The sequence below is a fragment of the Neovison vison genome, chromosome 13 (genome assembly GCF_020171115.1).
Source record: "Neovison vison isolate M4711 chromosome 13, ASM_NN_V1, whole genome shotgun sequence".
Classification (NCBI taxonomy): Eukaryota; Metazoa; Chordata; class Mammalia; order Carnivora; family Mustelidae; genus Neogale; species Neogale vison.
Window position 1 is genome coordinate 83,020,808 of NC_058103.1, and position 15,951 is coordinate 83,036,758.

Sequence of the window (15,951 nt, forward strand, 5' to 3'; positions counted from 1 at the left end):
GGGTGGCTCAGTGGGTTAAGCCGCTGCCTTCGGCTCAGGTCATGATCTCAGGGTCCTGGGATCGAGTCCCGCATCGGGCTCTCTGCTCAGCAGGGAGCCTGCTTCCCCCTCTCTCTCTGCCTGCCTCTCCATCTACTTGTGATTTCTCTCTGTCAAATAAATAAATAAAATCTTAAAAAAAATAAATTAATTAATTTAATTTAAAAAAAACAAAAAACAGACACCTGGGTGGCTCAGTTGGTTAGGTGTCTGACTCTTGATTTTGACTCAAGTCATGGTCTCAGGGTGGTGAGATAGAGCCCCATGTCGGGCTCTGCGCTGGATATGGAGCCTGTTTAGGATTCTCTGTCCCTCTGCATCATCATCCCCCGCCCCTCCCCTCCTACCCCCACTTTCTCTCTTTCTCTCTCAAGAAAAAAAATTTTTTTTCTCTTAACCAGGAGTTTCCATGTAAATGTAGCAATTACAGATTTATCCCAGAAAGCTGACTTACCTGATTCTGGATTGAATATAGATTTGGAAAACAAAGTCTCAACTTCTGTCTGCACATGCACCTCTCCTAGAATGTAAATAGAAGCATAGTTTTGAGAAACAGTAACATTTTTGAGATTTGTATAACCAAATATTATATTGCAATGTAAAATAACAGATAAAAACATAATAGTTTTATATACCTAGCCTATATTCTCCAAAGGCCATGGATATAGACTGAATACTTGTGTGCCCCCCCATTCATATGTTGAAATCCTATCCCAAGGTGATGGTATTAGGAGGAGGGAACTTTGGGAGGTGATGAGGTCATGAGGGTGGATTCCTGAATTTATAAAAGAGACCCTGAGCAGCTCCCTCAATCCTCCCTTTTACCATGTGAGAACACAGTGAGAAGGCACCATCTGTGAACCAGAAAGCGGGTTCTCACCAGACACTAAATCTGCCAGAACTTGATCTTGGACTTTCAGCCTGTAGAACTGTGGGGAAAAAAAAAAAATTCTGTTGTTTATAAGCAATCGAGTCTCCAATATTTTGTTACAGCAGCTTAAATGGGCTAAGACAAAGTCGTACTTTTCTTACTTAAATTAGGACAATTTTTTTTTGAAGAAGTGAATAATATAGTCAAAATTTCTCAGTCTTGGGGACACCTTGGTTGCTCAGTTGTTAAGCTATCAGCCTTTGGCTCAGGTCATGATCTTGGGGTCCTGGGATCAAGCCCCATATCAAGTTTCCTGCTGGGTGGGGAGTCTGCTTCTCTCTCTGCCTCTCCCCCCAACCCCTGGTTTGTGTTTTCTCTCTCTTTCCTTCTCTCTTGCTCACTCTCTCTTTCTCTCAAATAAATAAAATCTTAAAAAAAATTTTTTTTCAGTCTCAATGAGGATGTAGATTTCTGTGTTAACAGACGTTCAGCACTTAGCCAAAGTATAGAATTTTAAAAGAAATGTGAGAGAAATTAGGAATCTTATTTTTATATTATCCATCAACAGTGTTATATTAATTTTGACATGGTTGCTGTTTGGATAGTATTGGTTATCAGGAGGCATGAAAGAAGTATTGCTAAAAGGATCTGGACCTAAGTATCTCTTTTCCCAAGCCCTCAAAATCTTCAGAAACAATGAAAAGAATCTTCATCTAAAAGTTCTTTTAAGTAGATTCAAAAGGTAAATTTCAGATTGCCAGATCAAAGTAAAGTTATTTTGTTCCTTTAATGGTTTCTTGTTTTCTTTTGTTTAGTTTGCTATTTGGGAACCTTACCTTTTCATGTAGGCAAATTTATCAGTCACTTATCATAGCTCATGAATTTGGGATCATGGTTAGAAGCACCGTCTCTACTTTACATTTTTTTCAATTAGCAATAATCACGCCTCAGATAAACCTCATTGGCTACGATACTGCCACTGTGCAAAGCTCTACTTTACATTTTTTTAAAAGATTTTTATTTATTTATTTGATAGAGAGAGATCACAAGTAGGCAGAGAGGCAGGCAGAGAGAGAGGGGGAAGCAGGCTCCCTGCTGAGCAGAGAGCCCGATGCGGGGCTCGATCCCAGGACCCTGAGATCATGACCCGAGCTGAAGGCAGAGGCTTAAACCACTGAGCCACCCAGGCACCCCTCTACTTTACATTTTTTTAATGTAAAACATTTTTAACACTTTCTTTGAGTTTTTTTGAAGTTTAATTTTTTAAAAAAATATTTAAAGCCCTGCTCTATAAGAATTTATACTGGGATAAATGTGTCTTTAATATAGAAGTTTTTACTTTTTTAGTGAAATCTTTGTCTTTTATGGTTTTTTTTTTCTTTTATGATTTCTGTCGTAGGTGTTTTGGGTTTTTTTTTTCTAGAATGACATTTCTTGGGAACAATGTGAAGAGTGGGCTGGAGTAGGACACACCCAGGTGGCACGCTAGAAACTCTATCCGAGGGAGTCTTTAAGGGGAAGGACTGCTTTTTTTCATTTCAGTTCAGCTCAGTTAATATTACTGAGAACCTGCTCTGTTGCAGATACTGTGTTAAGTGCAGGAAGCACAAAGATGAAGAAGACATCTATCCGTTCTTAAATGAGGGTGACAAATGCAGAATAGAATTACAAGTCAGTGGCAGTTACAATGAGAAAATAGTGTAAGGACCAATGAGTACCCCTAAGATGGGCACCTCATCTAGCCTGGAAGGGAAGATGATATTTGAGAATGCTTCCTGGAGGAAGTGAAGCCTGAGTTAAGTCTTCACCCTGCCCCATTCAGATATTTAGAAAGTTAGAATAAGACAATTTAATAAAGCATCTGAAATCCCCCTCCAATTAAAATAACTTCTCTGCAAATTTGTTTTGCTTGTGAGATCCAGTGAAGAGCATATTACTTGCTAAGACACACATTTAATATCACTGAAAAGAAAGAACTGGGACAGGAAGCTGCCTTGATCAACAGTTGAATACAACTCCCAGAGCAAAGGAGAGAGGCCCCTAGGCCAGAGAGAGTCATCCTAGTGCACACTGATTATGAGAGAGGGCTGCATCAGAATTCTTCCCTCCCCACAGAGCCAAATGTAGCCACTGTTCTGACCTAGAACTAGAAGGCAGGGATCTTGAGGACTGGAGGCTGGAGAGGCAGATTTTTTTTTTAAGATTTTATTTATTTATTTGACAGAGAGAGAGAGAGAAAGAGAGATCACAAGTAGGCAGAGAGGCAGGCAGAGAGAGAGAAGGGGTAGCAGACTCCCCGCTCAGCAGAGAGCCCAATGCAGGGCTCGATCCCAGGACCCTGAGATCATGACCTGAGCTGAAGGCAGAGGCTCAACCCACTGAGCCACCCAGGCGCCCCTGGAGAGGCAGATTTTAAGGATCTTATGCCTTCTATAATGGATAGGAGATAAAAACCACTGAGGTGCTTAATTGGAAGGTGTCAGATCTGATGACGAAACTTGGAAATCATCCGCATGGGCTAAGTAGGAAGATGTGAGAGGGTGAGATTGTCCAGGGATACCAAGGTACAGAGGGCTTAATTTTGGGAGGGATTCTTGATCCCTTTGAGAATGTGATGAAACCTCTGGACTGTCTCTCTAGAAAAATGCCCCTTAATGATCACACAAGCATACACAATTTCAGAGGACTGTCAAATTAAGAATATTCAACATAGAGGGGAAAGAGAAGAGGCATGAAGAAGAGGATATTTGGAGGACGATGAGGAGAGTAAGAACTAGGCCAAAGAAAGATGACCCAAGAAGTACAAGAAGAGCTAGGAGAGTAAAGTGATGGGAAGCTGCAGGAGAACAGAGATGTGAGGAGAGCATGGGCAACAGTGTTAACTGCTGTAGAGACTTGAATTAAGTTAAGGACTGAAATGTCTTTTGCACTTACAGTTAAGAAATCGTTGGTAACTGTGAATAGTTTCTGAGGGGTGATGGGTAATGGTAGTTCCAGATTTGTTTTAATCCAAGAAGTTTTAGGGGTGGCATCTGGGTAAAAGTGAGGGTAGGAGAGTGGCCTTGTATGTTTGCAGAGTACTAACATGCAGCTGAAAAATTGTCAACTGTCCGTAGAAAGGGTTAAGGAGCGCATGGAATTGTTCATCTGTTCCCTGGTGCCTTCACTGTGATGGAGCCAAAAGCCAGAAAGCAATGGTTGAAGGAACGATGTGAGTGGAGGAAGTGGAGAAATGTGGTTCATTGGTATGTGAGAGATAAAGGGCAGTTAAAATGAGAAACAAAGGGCACCTGGGTGGCTCAGGGGGTTAAGCCTCTGCCTTCGGCTCAGGTCATGATCTCAGGGTCCTGGGACAGAGCCCACATCGGGCTCTCTGCTCAGTGGGGAGCCAGCTTCCCCCACCCCCCACCTGCCTCTCTGCCAGCTTGTGATCTCTGTCTGTCTAATAAATAAATAAAATCTTTAAAAAAAATGAGAAACAAAAGCAAGAAAGGTATTTTGTTTCTAAGAATGAGCACAGCCTGATATAGTTAGGTTGTGAATGCCCCAAGTGGCCCTTCCTAAGACCTTGTCTCTCCAACAGCCTCATAAATCCCTTCTGAAACACTGAAATTCACCGTTTGGTTCTTGGTGAGCTGTTAGGAAATTCTTAACAGCTGAATGACATTACCAAAAAAAATCTGAACCCAACTCAGATATTTGAAAAGTTTTTTAGTACCTTAAATTTAAGCTAATTTCCTCCCTCACTCATCTCATTCTGATGTACAGCAATTCTTTTGAACAAAATTTTTCTTTAAAGGTACCAAGAACCACAATCCTATAACCATGACGATAGGGCCCTAACTAGCATTTTTGATGTAGAGAAATTAGCTTCATTTTAATTTTTATTCTGAAATTCTACAAAGTCATGTGGGTTTCATTTACACACAGGATGTGGGCACAGAACCCAGGATCACTCAGGGGTTAGCTGAGGCTCAGGAGGGTCTTGGGGTTTTGCCTACCATCTGTACCCATGTTCTCGCCTTTGTTGTTGTCTTGTTTTCTTTTCGCTTTCGAGCTTTTGAACCAGTTTTCCATTAGAGTAGCCAAGAAGGTATAAGATTGTCTGTGTACCTCATGCAAAAGTGTTTTAGCCTTGAAGATCTGTCTTCTGTCTTCTAAATTCACAGGGGTCCATCCTCAGTTAGAGCTGGGTGGCAGACCTAAGTCCTGGGACCCCATGAAGGGCAAGCACCCCCAGGTGCTCTGCCCACATGCTGAGATCTTGGTTGCGGGCAAATCTCAGGATCGCCTAGAGCTTTCCTATCCAATTGTGGTGGAGCAAAACCTAGCGATGGAAAGGAACATAACTTCATAAATCTCCTAGGAAAGGTGTGGATAACAGCCAAAAACAACTGCTCCCAAATATCAATCCCCATAAACTGTACCCACAAACTTGGGGGGTAAAAAGTGCAGTTTATTTCTCTTACCCTTTTAAGAGTTGTCTTTATTGTTAGATTATATTCTCATGTTTCTATCAAGACGCAGTGGTTGGGGGATGCTGGCCCTTTAAGGGGGCAGCAGGGGACGGGCTGGGACTCTTAAAGCCAGGGGCAGCAAATCAGCCCTGGCCTAGGCTGCCATAACTAAACTAAGCAGAAAGGACAGCAGCAGTCAGGCGGTGGGTGTTGGCAACAAGGCAGCTCTTGTTGAGGGGGCCATGTGTATCTGTGTGGAAGTGCTTCTCCAGCTGCCAGCTCTGTTCTTCATTTCTGTCCCTTGGCAGGACAGCTCCCTGCAGCTGCGGGGTGAGGGCAGAGGCTGACGCTTAGGGAAGTCTGAGAGCCCAAGGTCCTACTCCTTGAGACCCTGGGCTAATACTCCTCTGGCAACTTTGGTAGGGGGAGAGCATGGCTGTTTTAGGGTGCCATGCCATCCTTACTGAGGAAGAGGCTGACTCTGATTTTTCCCCTGTCTCAGGTTTACCTTCCAGAGACAAACAGTGTTTTCTTACCAGAGGAAGGAGACATGGCGGAAGTCTGCCAGCCTGCAAAGATGAAATGCCTTGAAGGTACTGTTCATTAGGGTGTGGAATCTGGATGAAAAGCCTTGGGGTGCAGAGACTTGCTGGTATGGTTCAGTGGACGGATGTGGACCTGGGCATTATTATTAGGAGTGACTTCCAAACTCTTCAACTTGCTGACTACATCACATAGGGGACTGAGGTCACTTTTCTTTTTAAAAGATTTTATTTATTTATTTGACACACAGAGATCACAAGTAGGCAGAGATGCAGGCAGAGAGAGAGAGGAAAGCAGGTTCCCTGCTGAGCAGAGAGCCTGATGTGGGGCTTGATCCCAGGACCCTGAGATCACGACCCAAGCCAAAGGCAGAGGCTCAACCCACTGAGCCACACAGGCGCCCTGAGGTCACTTTTCTAGGCGCTATTTTACCCCCTTCATGGGGAAATGATCACTACAAGCCTTGCAGGACTGCTCAGAGCAGAGCACTGTGTAAAGTATCTGGAGCACAGTAGGCTTTAATTGCAGTGAGTGCCGAATCTGGCACTTGATTGGCTAAGGAGGCACTGAGAGGAGCTGTTAGGTGGGGGAGAGCAGGTAGAGCAACCTGGGGTGCTAACTAATGAGGTAATTGAAGAGATGTGGAAGACAAAGGTGTTTGGCATCTGTTGGCTTCCATTTGCTCCAGTCGGGGGGTGGGGTGGGGGTCAGGGGTAACAAGGTGGGGAACTGTTTGAAGGTGGTGCTGGAGATGACTTATGAACAGAAGTGTTCCTGAGAAGAGCCTCTCTAGACGAGATTCCTCACACCTGCGTCCCTTGTCAGGCCCCTACTTAAACCAAGACCCAAGCAAGTCCTGTAGTTCCTCAGCTCCTGAGGAGGAACTGGTGTCTGCCTCCCATTTGGATGAGGAGGAAGAGCAAGAGGAGGAGGAAGAGGAGAATCTGGACCCAGATCTAGCCCCAGAGCTGGAGGAGGAGGAAGAGGTGGAGGAGGAGGAAGAGCATGACCTCGGGGATCCAGCTGTCCTCAGTGCTATCCACAACACCCAGGTACCGGGGCAGGAGGGAGTGGGGGGACAGTCGGCCAGAACTCTCTGCAGCTCACAGACAGTGCTAAATATCCTTCTCTTCTCTACTGCTTTCTAGCCCTTGCCTTAACCATTTGGCCATGACAAAATGGCCTCCCCACCTGCCTAGATAGGTTCTGGGTTAACATTTCCTATTTCAGGCTTAAACCTGAGTAGAGACTCTCTCCTTCCTCTCTGTTTCTTCCTATCTCTCACTTAGTTTCTGATGCTGTCTTCACCTTAAAAACCAGGTAGTATCAGGGTCGTGCACAGCCCACAGGTGCTGGTTGAACTCCTGGTGCTGAAGGTGAGTCATCCTTGGCCCTGGGCCCCTGTATCTCAGCAGTTCATTCCTGGTATTTATTCTCTTAGATTCCCGCAACCAGTGGAGAGCGACAAAGATTCCTATAAAGAAATGAAATCATGGGGCACTTGGGTGACTCAGTCGGTCAAGTGTCTGCCTTGGGCTCAGATCTTGATTCCAGGGTCCTGGGATTGAGCCCCACATCTGTCACGCAGGCTCCCTGCTTGGCAGGGAGGCTGCTTCTCCCTCTCCCTCTGCCTGCCACACCCCCTGCTTGTGTTTGATCTCTCCCTGTGTCAAATAAATAAATAAATAAATAGATAAGCAGATAAATAACCCTAAAGAAATGAAATCACTCAGAGTCTCCCTCAACCTTTTCCTGAGATACCAGTCTTGCTGCTGCTTCTCCTCAGAGGAAGCAGAGGTCCTGACCCAGTTGATTTTTGACTGCAAGGGAGGGCCAGACCACTACTGTCTTGGATATTGGAAGTGACTGGCCTTCCTGCACTCCATACCCAACAGACACTGATAACTATAGAAGACACTTCAGGGGCTCATTCAAGCCTGTTTGCTTCCCTCCCATTCCAGAGAGGCCTTCTCAGCTCCTCTGGAATCAAGGCCTCTGGTGTGCTGGGCATGTCCCCTGCTTCCTTGCACTTTCTGTGGCAGGTGAGTCCCTCCAATCTCCATCCTGTGTCAAAGTAATAGCATGGGGAGAAAGAGCATGTGGAGTGTTCCTTAGTCTGCCCTTGACCTTGTTCTGGCGATGAAACAGCCCAAGTGAGGTGTGGGAGATGGGAGATACCCATAATGTAGAGTAGCTTGGTAAATGACAGCGGTGGTCCTGGGACAACTGGCCGTCCATATGAAAAGGACAAATCAGAGCCCTACTTCCATCTCCCTACGTTTCAGCAGATGAGCAGCATGGAGCAGAGGGCTAGAAAGAGCAGCTGCCCTCAAATGAACTGTGTCCTGAGAACATGACCTAGGCCAGAGGAGTTGCAGGAAATCCTGCAGAGAGAATGAGATGACCATTGCAGCTCTGAGGAAGGCTTCAGATGAGTCCAAAAAGAGGCAGACAAGCATTGCCCCAGGGGCTGAAGGATAAGAGCCTGAATAAATGACCATCACAGGGAGGAGAGAGGCAGAGAGAGGTGTTGACTCACCAGACTGGAAAGGCACATGCCCCCACATTGTCAGGGACTAAAGAGCTGATCCCTAGGAGGTGACAAACTCTGTTGGGTGAGGTTCTTGTGGGAGAAAAGGCAGGTGAGAAAAGGCAACAGGAGCAGATTCTGTTGGTCGAGCCTCCCTTTTCCCAGACCTCTAAATTTCATTCTCAGACGCTGGACTACCTCTCTCCAGTTCCTTTCTGGACTACCTTTCCCAGGGCCAGCTCTCCAGCACGGCACTTTGGACCTCAACTTCTCTCGCTAGACCCGGCTCTCTTCTGCAGCCTGCCAACCTCCTGGCTCCCTAGTTTCAGGTACTGGCTCAGGGTGCTGGGCACTCCAGCATCTCCCCCAGACTGAGCTCTTCTCTGGAGTGATCAGGACGTAGTGGCTGAGGAGGGATGGGGCTACCTACCAGCTGCCACAGAAAAACACCCATAGAAACCTCGTCTTAGAAGTGTGCAGTGGAGTCCCATCCCTTCTCCCTCACAGAGGAGGAAGTGGAGGGCCGGGGGACTAAAGAGGACTTACCTGAGGTTAGCTGGCAAGGCAGAACTGAGATTAGGACTCAGAACTCCCAATGACTAGGCCAAATGAGTTTCTACTGTGTCAACATTTCCTGCAGCACAACTGCAGGAAAATAGCTCCTGGAGGGGAATGTGAGCCCTGCCGAGCCAGGGTTGTGTGGTTTCGTGTGGCTGACTTTGGGGAGGCACGCGGGCGGGTGGGGTTGCCTTTGATGTTCCCCTGAGCTTCCTAGAGACTAACTGGATGGAAGGGTAGGGAGCCGAGTGCTTTCTTTGACCCAGTCCAAGTTTCTTTCTAAGTCTGCCTAGCCACCTGACCCAGCTCCACCCTCAGCACCAACGGATTCTGCAGCTGCAGCAATACAGTCGAACACCAAGGTAAAGCCTAGAAGAGCAGCAGGGTTGAGGGCAGCTCATTTGCATGCTGGGTATCCCCCTTCCCCCCCCACCCAGAGTTCCTGCACAAGTAAGATTCTCCCCGTGTTGCCTACCTCCTGTACTCTGTTCCATCCCTCCCTGCTCACCACTCCTTGGGAAGCTGTGGGAGGGTGGGTAGGTCTAAAGGAATGTTCCTTTCTGGCTTGAAGTGCCCCAGCCAAGAAGACTTGGTCTCAGCAGCCAGACCCCTATGTTAACCTCATGACCCGAAAGGAGAAGGACTGGGTGATTAAAGTACAGATGGTTCAGCTGCAGAGTGAGAACCCCCACCTGGATGACTACTACTATCAGGTGAGCCCCAGCAGCTCCTCTCAGCCTCTGACCTTGGCATCCGACAGGCCTGGACTCCATGGGTCCTCTTGGATCGTTTCTCTAGCTCTTAGAGGGCCATGTCCAGTCAGGTGGGAGAGGCAGTCACTACAGAATAGGGGCCATATCTCAAGATCCTTCCCCTCTATTCTCCTGCACTTCAGACAAATGGGATTATTTACTATTCCCCAAACCCCAAGGTTTTGTCTTCATCCTTTGCCAAGAATTGCCCTTATTCAGCCTTGAAATATGGACTTTTCCACTTTTGTATACTTCTGTGGGTCTTAGAAATATCTTGTTATAAATGTTCACCGACTTTTTGCTTTTTTTAAAGATATAAAACACATGAACTTTATGAACCATGGGATTCGACTTGTTGACTTGAATAAATGCCAGCAGACATATTAACTCCTTACCCTCTGCTCCCTGTCTTCCTTTTGCTTATGAGGCAAGCTTTGCTTATGGTTTTTTGGGTTATCTGAGCTGTGTTCGACTTTGTTCTCAACCTCCGTAAGCCTCCTACTAAGGTAGGGGGCTTTATCTCCTTCCTATTTAGACTAATTTCTTCCTTTCTTTCCACCATGCTTTAAAAACTTTTTCTGCCTGGATCACTGAAAGCAAAGTATTTTTTATCTCTTGCTTTTTTAGCACTGCTCCTAAACGAAAGAGCTTTATTCAAATCCTTGTTTGCCTCATGGTCCGTGGCTTTTTTTAGCTTGGGATTTTACAGATTTCCTTAAGAAGACATTAGAGCTGCTGAGCCATTCTTTGGAAGCCTAAAACTGGCCTGGAGTGGTGTCAGCTACTGGCCAATTGATAGTATTCTCACTGTACTACAAACTGCTGATGGTCTTGGTGCCATCAGATAACTGATTTTTTGGAAAACAGAGGTAGGATCACAAAACTAGAAGGGGAGGGTGAAGGAAAGGTGTGCAGTATATATCCGAGGAAGAAAGAATGCAGGAAGGTTACAGATGCTGATACGGGTTTGCTTGCTGGCTCTCCACGTGGCTCTCTGCCTTTTCATCAGATCTAGTGGTGGTGTCTAGCTCTTGAAGTCCTCAGTACGGAGACCCCAAGCCAGATGTCATGAGGCTCAGGGTACTCAAGATGCTTCAGAGTGGTTGGCAGGAGGTCCCAAGGGGCCAGGATCCTGTCTGGAATGAATGCAGTAAGAAAGGGTGTATTGAGAGGTTGCACTTGAGAACTTTAATTCTAAGTTCAGAAGATGAAGATACATTTTTCTATTCCATGGACACTCAGGAATATTATCAGAAACTAGAGAAAAAGCAGACAGATGAAGAACTACTTGGGCGAAGGAGCAAGTTTGAATCACTCAAGCTGGTAACACCCTACATTCAGAAGGCAGAGGCTTATGAGTCAGGTAGGACCAGGGCTGACCTGCTGGGTTGGGATGGACATCTGGGTAATGGAGGGTGGAAAGGGAAGGGGAATATGCTTCTCCTGACTCCTTTTTGTGCAGTGGTTCGAATTGAGGGTTCCCTGGGCCAAGTAGCTGTATCAACGTGTTTTAGCCCTCGCCGAGCTATTGATGCTGTACCCCATGGATCTCAAGATCAGGTAGAAGTGCTATCTTCCAACAACCTTTTTTTTTTTTTTTAAGATTTTATCTATTTATTTGTTGGAGAGAGAGAATGCACAAGCAGGGGAAAGCAGCAAGGAAAGACAGAAGCAGGCTCCCTGCTGAGCAAGGAGCCTGATGTCGTACTTGATATCAGGACCCTGGGATCATGACCTGAGTTGATGGCAGACACTTAACTTTAACTGACTGAGCCACCCAGGCATTCCTCCCATAACCTTTTTTTTTTTTTTTTTTTTTTAAATCTCCCTTGTTTTGGAGAAAGGACAGGGGCACTCTCATGCTTGAGGTCAGATTGTGACTTAAGAGTGAGAAAGAAGTGTGGTGAGACTTGGTGTTAGCTTTTCCAGCTCTATGTCTAGCCTGGGCTGTGGCTCTGAAGGTGTGGCTGATGGCCTGGGACTCTCTCCTAGGAGACAGGAGCTGCAAGCAGTCAGAGGCTTCAAGTGTTGGCCCGGATTGAAAAGGTGAGATAGCAACTCCTTAAGAATGAGTTCTTCATTTACCCTTGGGAATGGGATATTTCTCAAATTGACCTCTTCTTTTCCCACCTTTGAATTCCCAGATGTTTCTTCAGTTGCTGGAGATAGAGGGCCAGAAGGACGGGCTGCCGCAGCCCTGCTCCTCTGAACAACGGAACAACCAGATTGACAATCTCTTCCAAGCCTTAAGGACCCCAGAGCAGAATACTCTGGAGTGAGTGTGGGAGGCTCACACCTCCAGCCCAGCAGGGGAAAGATAAGCAAACCCAAGGGCTTTCCTTCTGCCCCTCCTTTTTGGCATGAAGCCAGAGCCCTCTATGCAGAGCCCTGAAAATGTCTTCCTTTCTCACATGTAGGGAGGCAGCAGATGGCTTCCTGCAGGTGCTCTCCGTGAGGAAGGGGAAAGCTCTAGTGGCAAGGCTGCTCCCTCTCCTGCCCCAGGATCGAGCTGTTAGCCTTCTTCTGGCGATCACCCATTATTTGCCTCTCCTAGTCAGGAGGGATGTAGCTGATCAGGTACTGTGGCATTGAGGAGAGAAGAGGATGGTTTTGCGCATGGGTTAGAGATCCTTCTTCTTCCTCCTCTCCCCCATCCCCAGAGATGCCCCAGAGAGTGCTGGGCAGGGAGAGGTGCCAAACCTGCCCCCCTTGGTTGAGGAGGTTATAGAACCAACTACTACAGGAACAAATGATCATCTTGAGTGCAATGACCAAAAAACACAGACATGCGGTTGCACAGGTGTGAGTGGGCTGTGGAGGTTTGAGAAGATAAGGACTCCCTGTGAAGTGTTAAGCCCCATATCTACCCTTCTTAGGGAAGACATCCTAGATAAATGGGTATTGGAGGATCACTTAATAGTGGTTGGAAGGACCTGGGTAGTAAGTAACCCGACCAGGAAAGGGAATACAGGCAAAGTAGGAGGAGGTAAAGTGGTAGTGGAGACTGAGAGAGATACTTACTGACCTTTTTGCAGGCTCTACAAATGTTATTCAAACCCCTGGGAAAATGTATCAGTCACTTGACCTTCCATGAACTCCTCCAAGGACTTCAGGGTCTAATGCTGTTTCCACCTGGCTCCTCAGAGAGGCCGGTCACTCTGATACTTCAGAACCAGGTAACACAGTGGGAGGCTTTGCTCTTTCCATAGATGGCCTCCAGGTGGTATCACTGGCAAGGACTAAGTAACAGAGTATTACCTCTCCCTCTTCTCTGTAGTGCTTCTCCCTGTCAGTGAGCTCTAGGATCACCTGGAGAGCTTACCAAACACCAGTTCCTAGGTCTCACCCCCAGAGAGTCTCATTTAGTAGACCTGGGGTGTGGCCCATCCATTTGCTTTTCTAACAAGCTCCCTGAGGACGGTGCTGATAGGGACCTCTAGAACAGAGGTCACCAAACTTTTTTGATGGTGTATCCCTCTTAGTAAAAAGCTCTGAACCCTATCACCCATGTGCTAGTCTAGAAGTCCTATACATGTCACATTACACTAAGTGCGTAATAAATACAAGATAGAAAATTTTAAATGCAGAGACTCTAGATGTGAAAGTTGGTATCTTTTAATGCCCTAATGGATTATTTTGTGAACTCCTCTGTGCAAATCTTTGTCTAAAGAATTGCTGCTTTAGTGGGGTCCATAAACTACCTGCATCAGATTCCTGAGTCTGTTCCTGATCTATAGACTGACTGCTGACAGTAAAACCCACAAGTGTGCATGTAATCAACTCTCCACAAGGATCTTTTGGAAAGTTCAGAGCAGCGATATCCTTCAAAAGGTCTGAGAGTTCTTTGGCCAGCCATTGTAAAATCGGTTTCACAAGTGTTGAACTGCACTTTTACATGTGAACCTGCCCCCCCCTTTTTTGGGGGAAATAGCAGAGCCAAGAAAGCACAGAATGCCTCTTGTGAACTCTTTTTAACCTTGCCTACTGTATCTCTTGCAGTTTGGAATATCTTTGCTCTATGCCCTGCTAAGTCATGGGGAGCAGCTGGTGTCCCTAGAGTCCTCCCTTGAGGAGCCCAGCAGTGATCATAGAGCTTGGTAAGATCTTAAAGGCCTTGTAAATGCTATTTAAGTATCCCTGGGATGTATAGGCTGAACCTGGTGAGCTATTACCTGAGTGGTATATTCAAGTATTGGGAGGAAGTTGGACAGAGAAGAGAAAAATATCAGAGTTATAGCTGTTCTCCCTTCTCATCTGTTTTTCCTTCTTTCTTTTCTAGTGTCCTAGAGTGTTGGTTTCCCATGGAAGGCAGTAGAACAATGATTAAGGGGACAAGCTTTAGAGTCAAACAGACCTAAGTTGGAATTCTGCCTTTGTCAGCAGCATTGCAACTTTCAGACATGTTACTTCCCATCTCTAAGCTTGTTACTTGTTACTTGTTACATCTATAAACTACAGATTTAGGGATAATGATGATAGTCAGAGTTCTTAAGAAGGAGGATATGTAAAGCACTAAGCATTGCCTGACACATGCAAAGTATGCAAGTGTTCTCTTAACTGTTACAAGCACAGAGGTTGATAGTGGTAGTGGTGGAAAAATAATTTGGAACCTTGGCCTTGAGTCTACTTCCTGCATAAATATGAAGACTCTGATGTTGTTCCATCTTCTCTGCCCTCCAGGACTGACATGGTGGTTCTGATTGCCTGGGAGATAGCCCAGATGCCAACAGCATCTCTAGCAGAACCCCTAGCCTTCCCCAGCAACCTTCTTCCTCTGTTCTGTCACCATGTGGACAAACCCTTGGTACAGCACCTAGAAGCTAGGATGGAATAAGTGATGGTAGAAATGAGGTTATAGCCCCTTGTTCAAGCCCTGTATAGGTTATGTCATTTCTTTTAAGCCAAGAATATGGAGGATAACTTGTATTTAGAAGTAGTTCTAGACACTTTAGCATTTACCCAGTAATCCGTCTGTCTGGGTTAGGGTCCTGAAGCCCATTTCTTCAGCCAAACCTTTTAATTTATTCCCAGATCCTTTGCTCATTGATCATGCTAAGCTACATGAAGGTCATTTCTGTTCTCAGAATTTACCGGCTGCTGGAAAGAGATAGTAATCAAATCACACGAATGCTTTAGAAAATAGAATTGTTTACTGTTAAGAATCTGTTCTCTTTGTAGGCTTGCTTGGGTCTACTGATCCAGTTCTGAAATACATATATGTGGGAAAATTTAATCATCAGACACTAGCAGTATGGGCTAGGTCTACAGGGATCCAGAGAGTCTGAGGACATTTTTTTATGCCTTGATATATTGGAGGATCTCACCCAGAACATTTCCTTATGTTCTCCTTAAAAACCTGAATGATATGCCTAAAACTCATGACACAATAAGGTTTAATTAAAGAGATAATAGAATGATGTGTTGAAATTTGTCATAAGTTAGGAGGTATAATGAAAACCATTTTCTTATGTATGAATGCCTCCAACACGTCCTTAATAAAAGGGATAAGGCCTTGTTATGTCTAACAATATGACCTTGGAAATTCCTTCTCTGCTGACTTTTTTTTTTTTTTTAATCCAGTAGCTAAGCTAATAGGGTTGGCTATAAATATCTCCCTTGGGATATGAAATGTTTGGTTTAAGTTGACAAACGAGGTCACGTATTCATCAATCCCTGGAGTCCCTTTTATGAACCAGGCACTGTTTTAGGTGGTAGGAGAACAGTGAGCAGTGAAAACTCCCTGTTCTTCTGAAGCTTTCATTCTGGTTAGACAGGTACTGATGGCAAACATCAGGTAGTGATAAATACCTTGATGAAAACATAACTGGGTGGGGAATAACCGGAGGGTAATAGTCCAGGAAGGCCTGTCAATAGCAGTTGCATTTAAGCTGAAAGTACTCCCTGTAGAGGCACTAGTGAGCACAAAGCTGTTAAGGGAGAAAAGGGGGATGGGGGTTTTTAATAAGAGTCAAGTAAAAATTTTCTAAAGGGAAAGCAAAATTTAACAGTAGTGGTTGGTATAGTTTGAGGGAGGAATTCTTTTGAGCATGACGTTATAGCATGTTCACATGATAAGGCACCCCAATAAAGGGGAGAGAAATGTATGCAGGAAAAAAGAGAATTTTACAAAGTCCTAGAACAAGAGGATGTGAATCAAAGCACAAGCGGAGGGTCTGGCCTACTGGTTACCTGTGTGGCCCT

At 45.5% G+C, this 15,951-nt stretch overlaps 1 protein-coding gene and 1 pseudogene across 1 annotated transcript; one reads left to right on the plus strand and one right to left on the minus strand.

Moving 5' to 3' along the window:
* Window positions 1-1,770: 1,770 nt before the first annotated feature.
* Window positions 1,771-1,901, minus strand: LOC122894831 (annotated as a pseudogene).
* Window positions 1,902-5,917: 4,016 nt separating this feature from the next.
* Window positions 5,918-14,584, plus strand: PATL2 (PAT1 homolog 2). The gene is made up of 14 exons (XM_044230719.1): window positions 5,918-5,960; window positions 6,736-6,962; window positions 7,872-7,952; window positions 8,627-8,769; window positions 9,283-9,360; window positions 9,570-9,711; window positions 10,993-11,113; window positions 11,213-11,310; window positions 11,743-11,796; window positions 11,895-12,025; window positions 12,168-12,327; window positions 12,786-12,926; window positions 13,750-13,847; window positions 14,431-14,584. The coding sequence occupies exons 1-14, from the start codon at window positions 5,918-5,920 to the stop codon at window positions 14,582-14,584; spliced, it is 1,671 nt and encodes a 556-aa protein (XP_044086654.1).
* The last annotated feature ends 1,367 nt before the right edge of the window (window positions 14,585-15,951 follow it).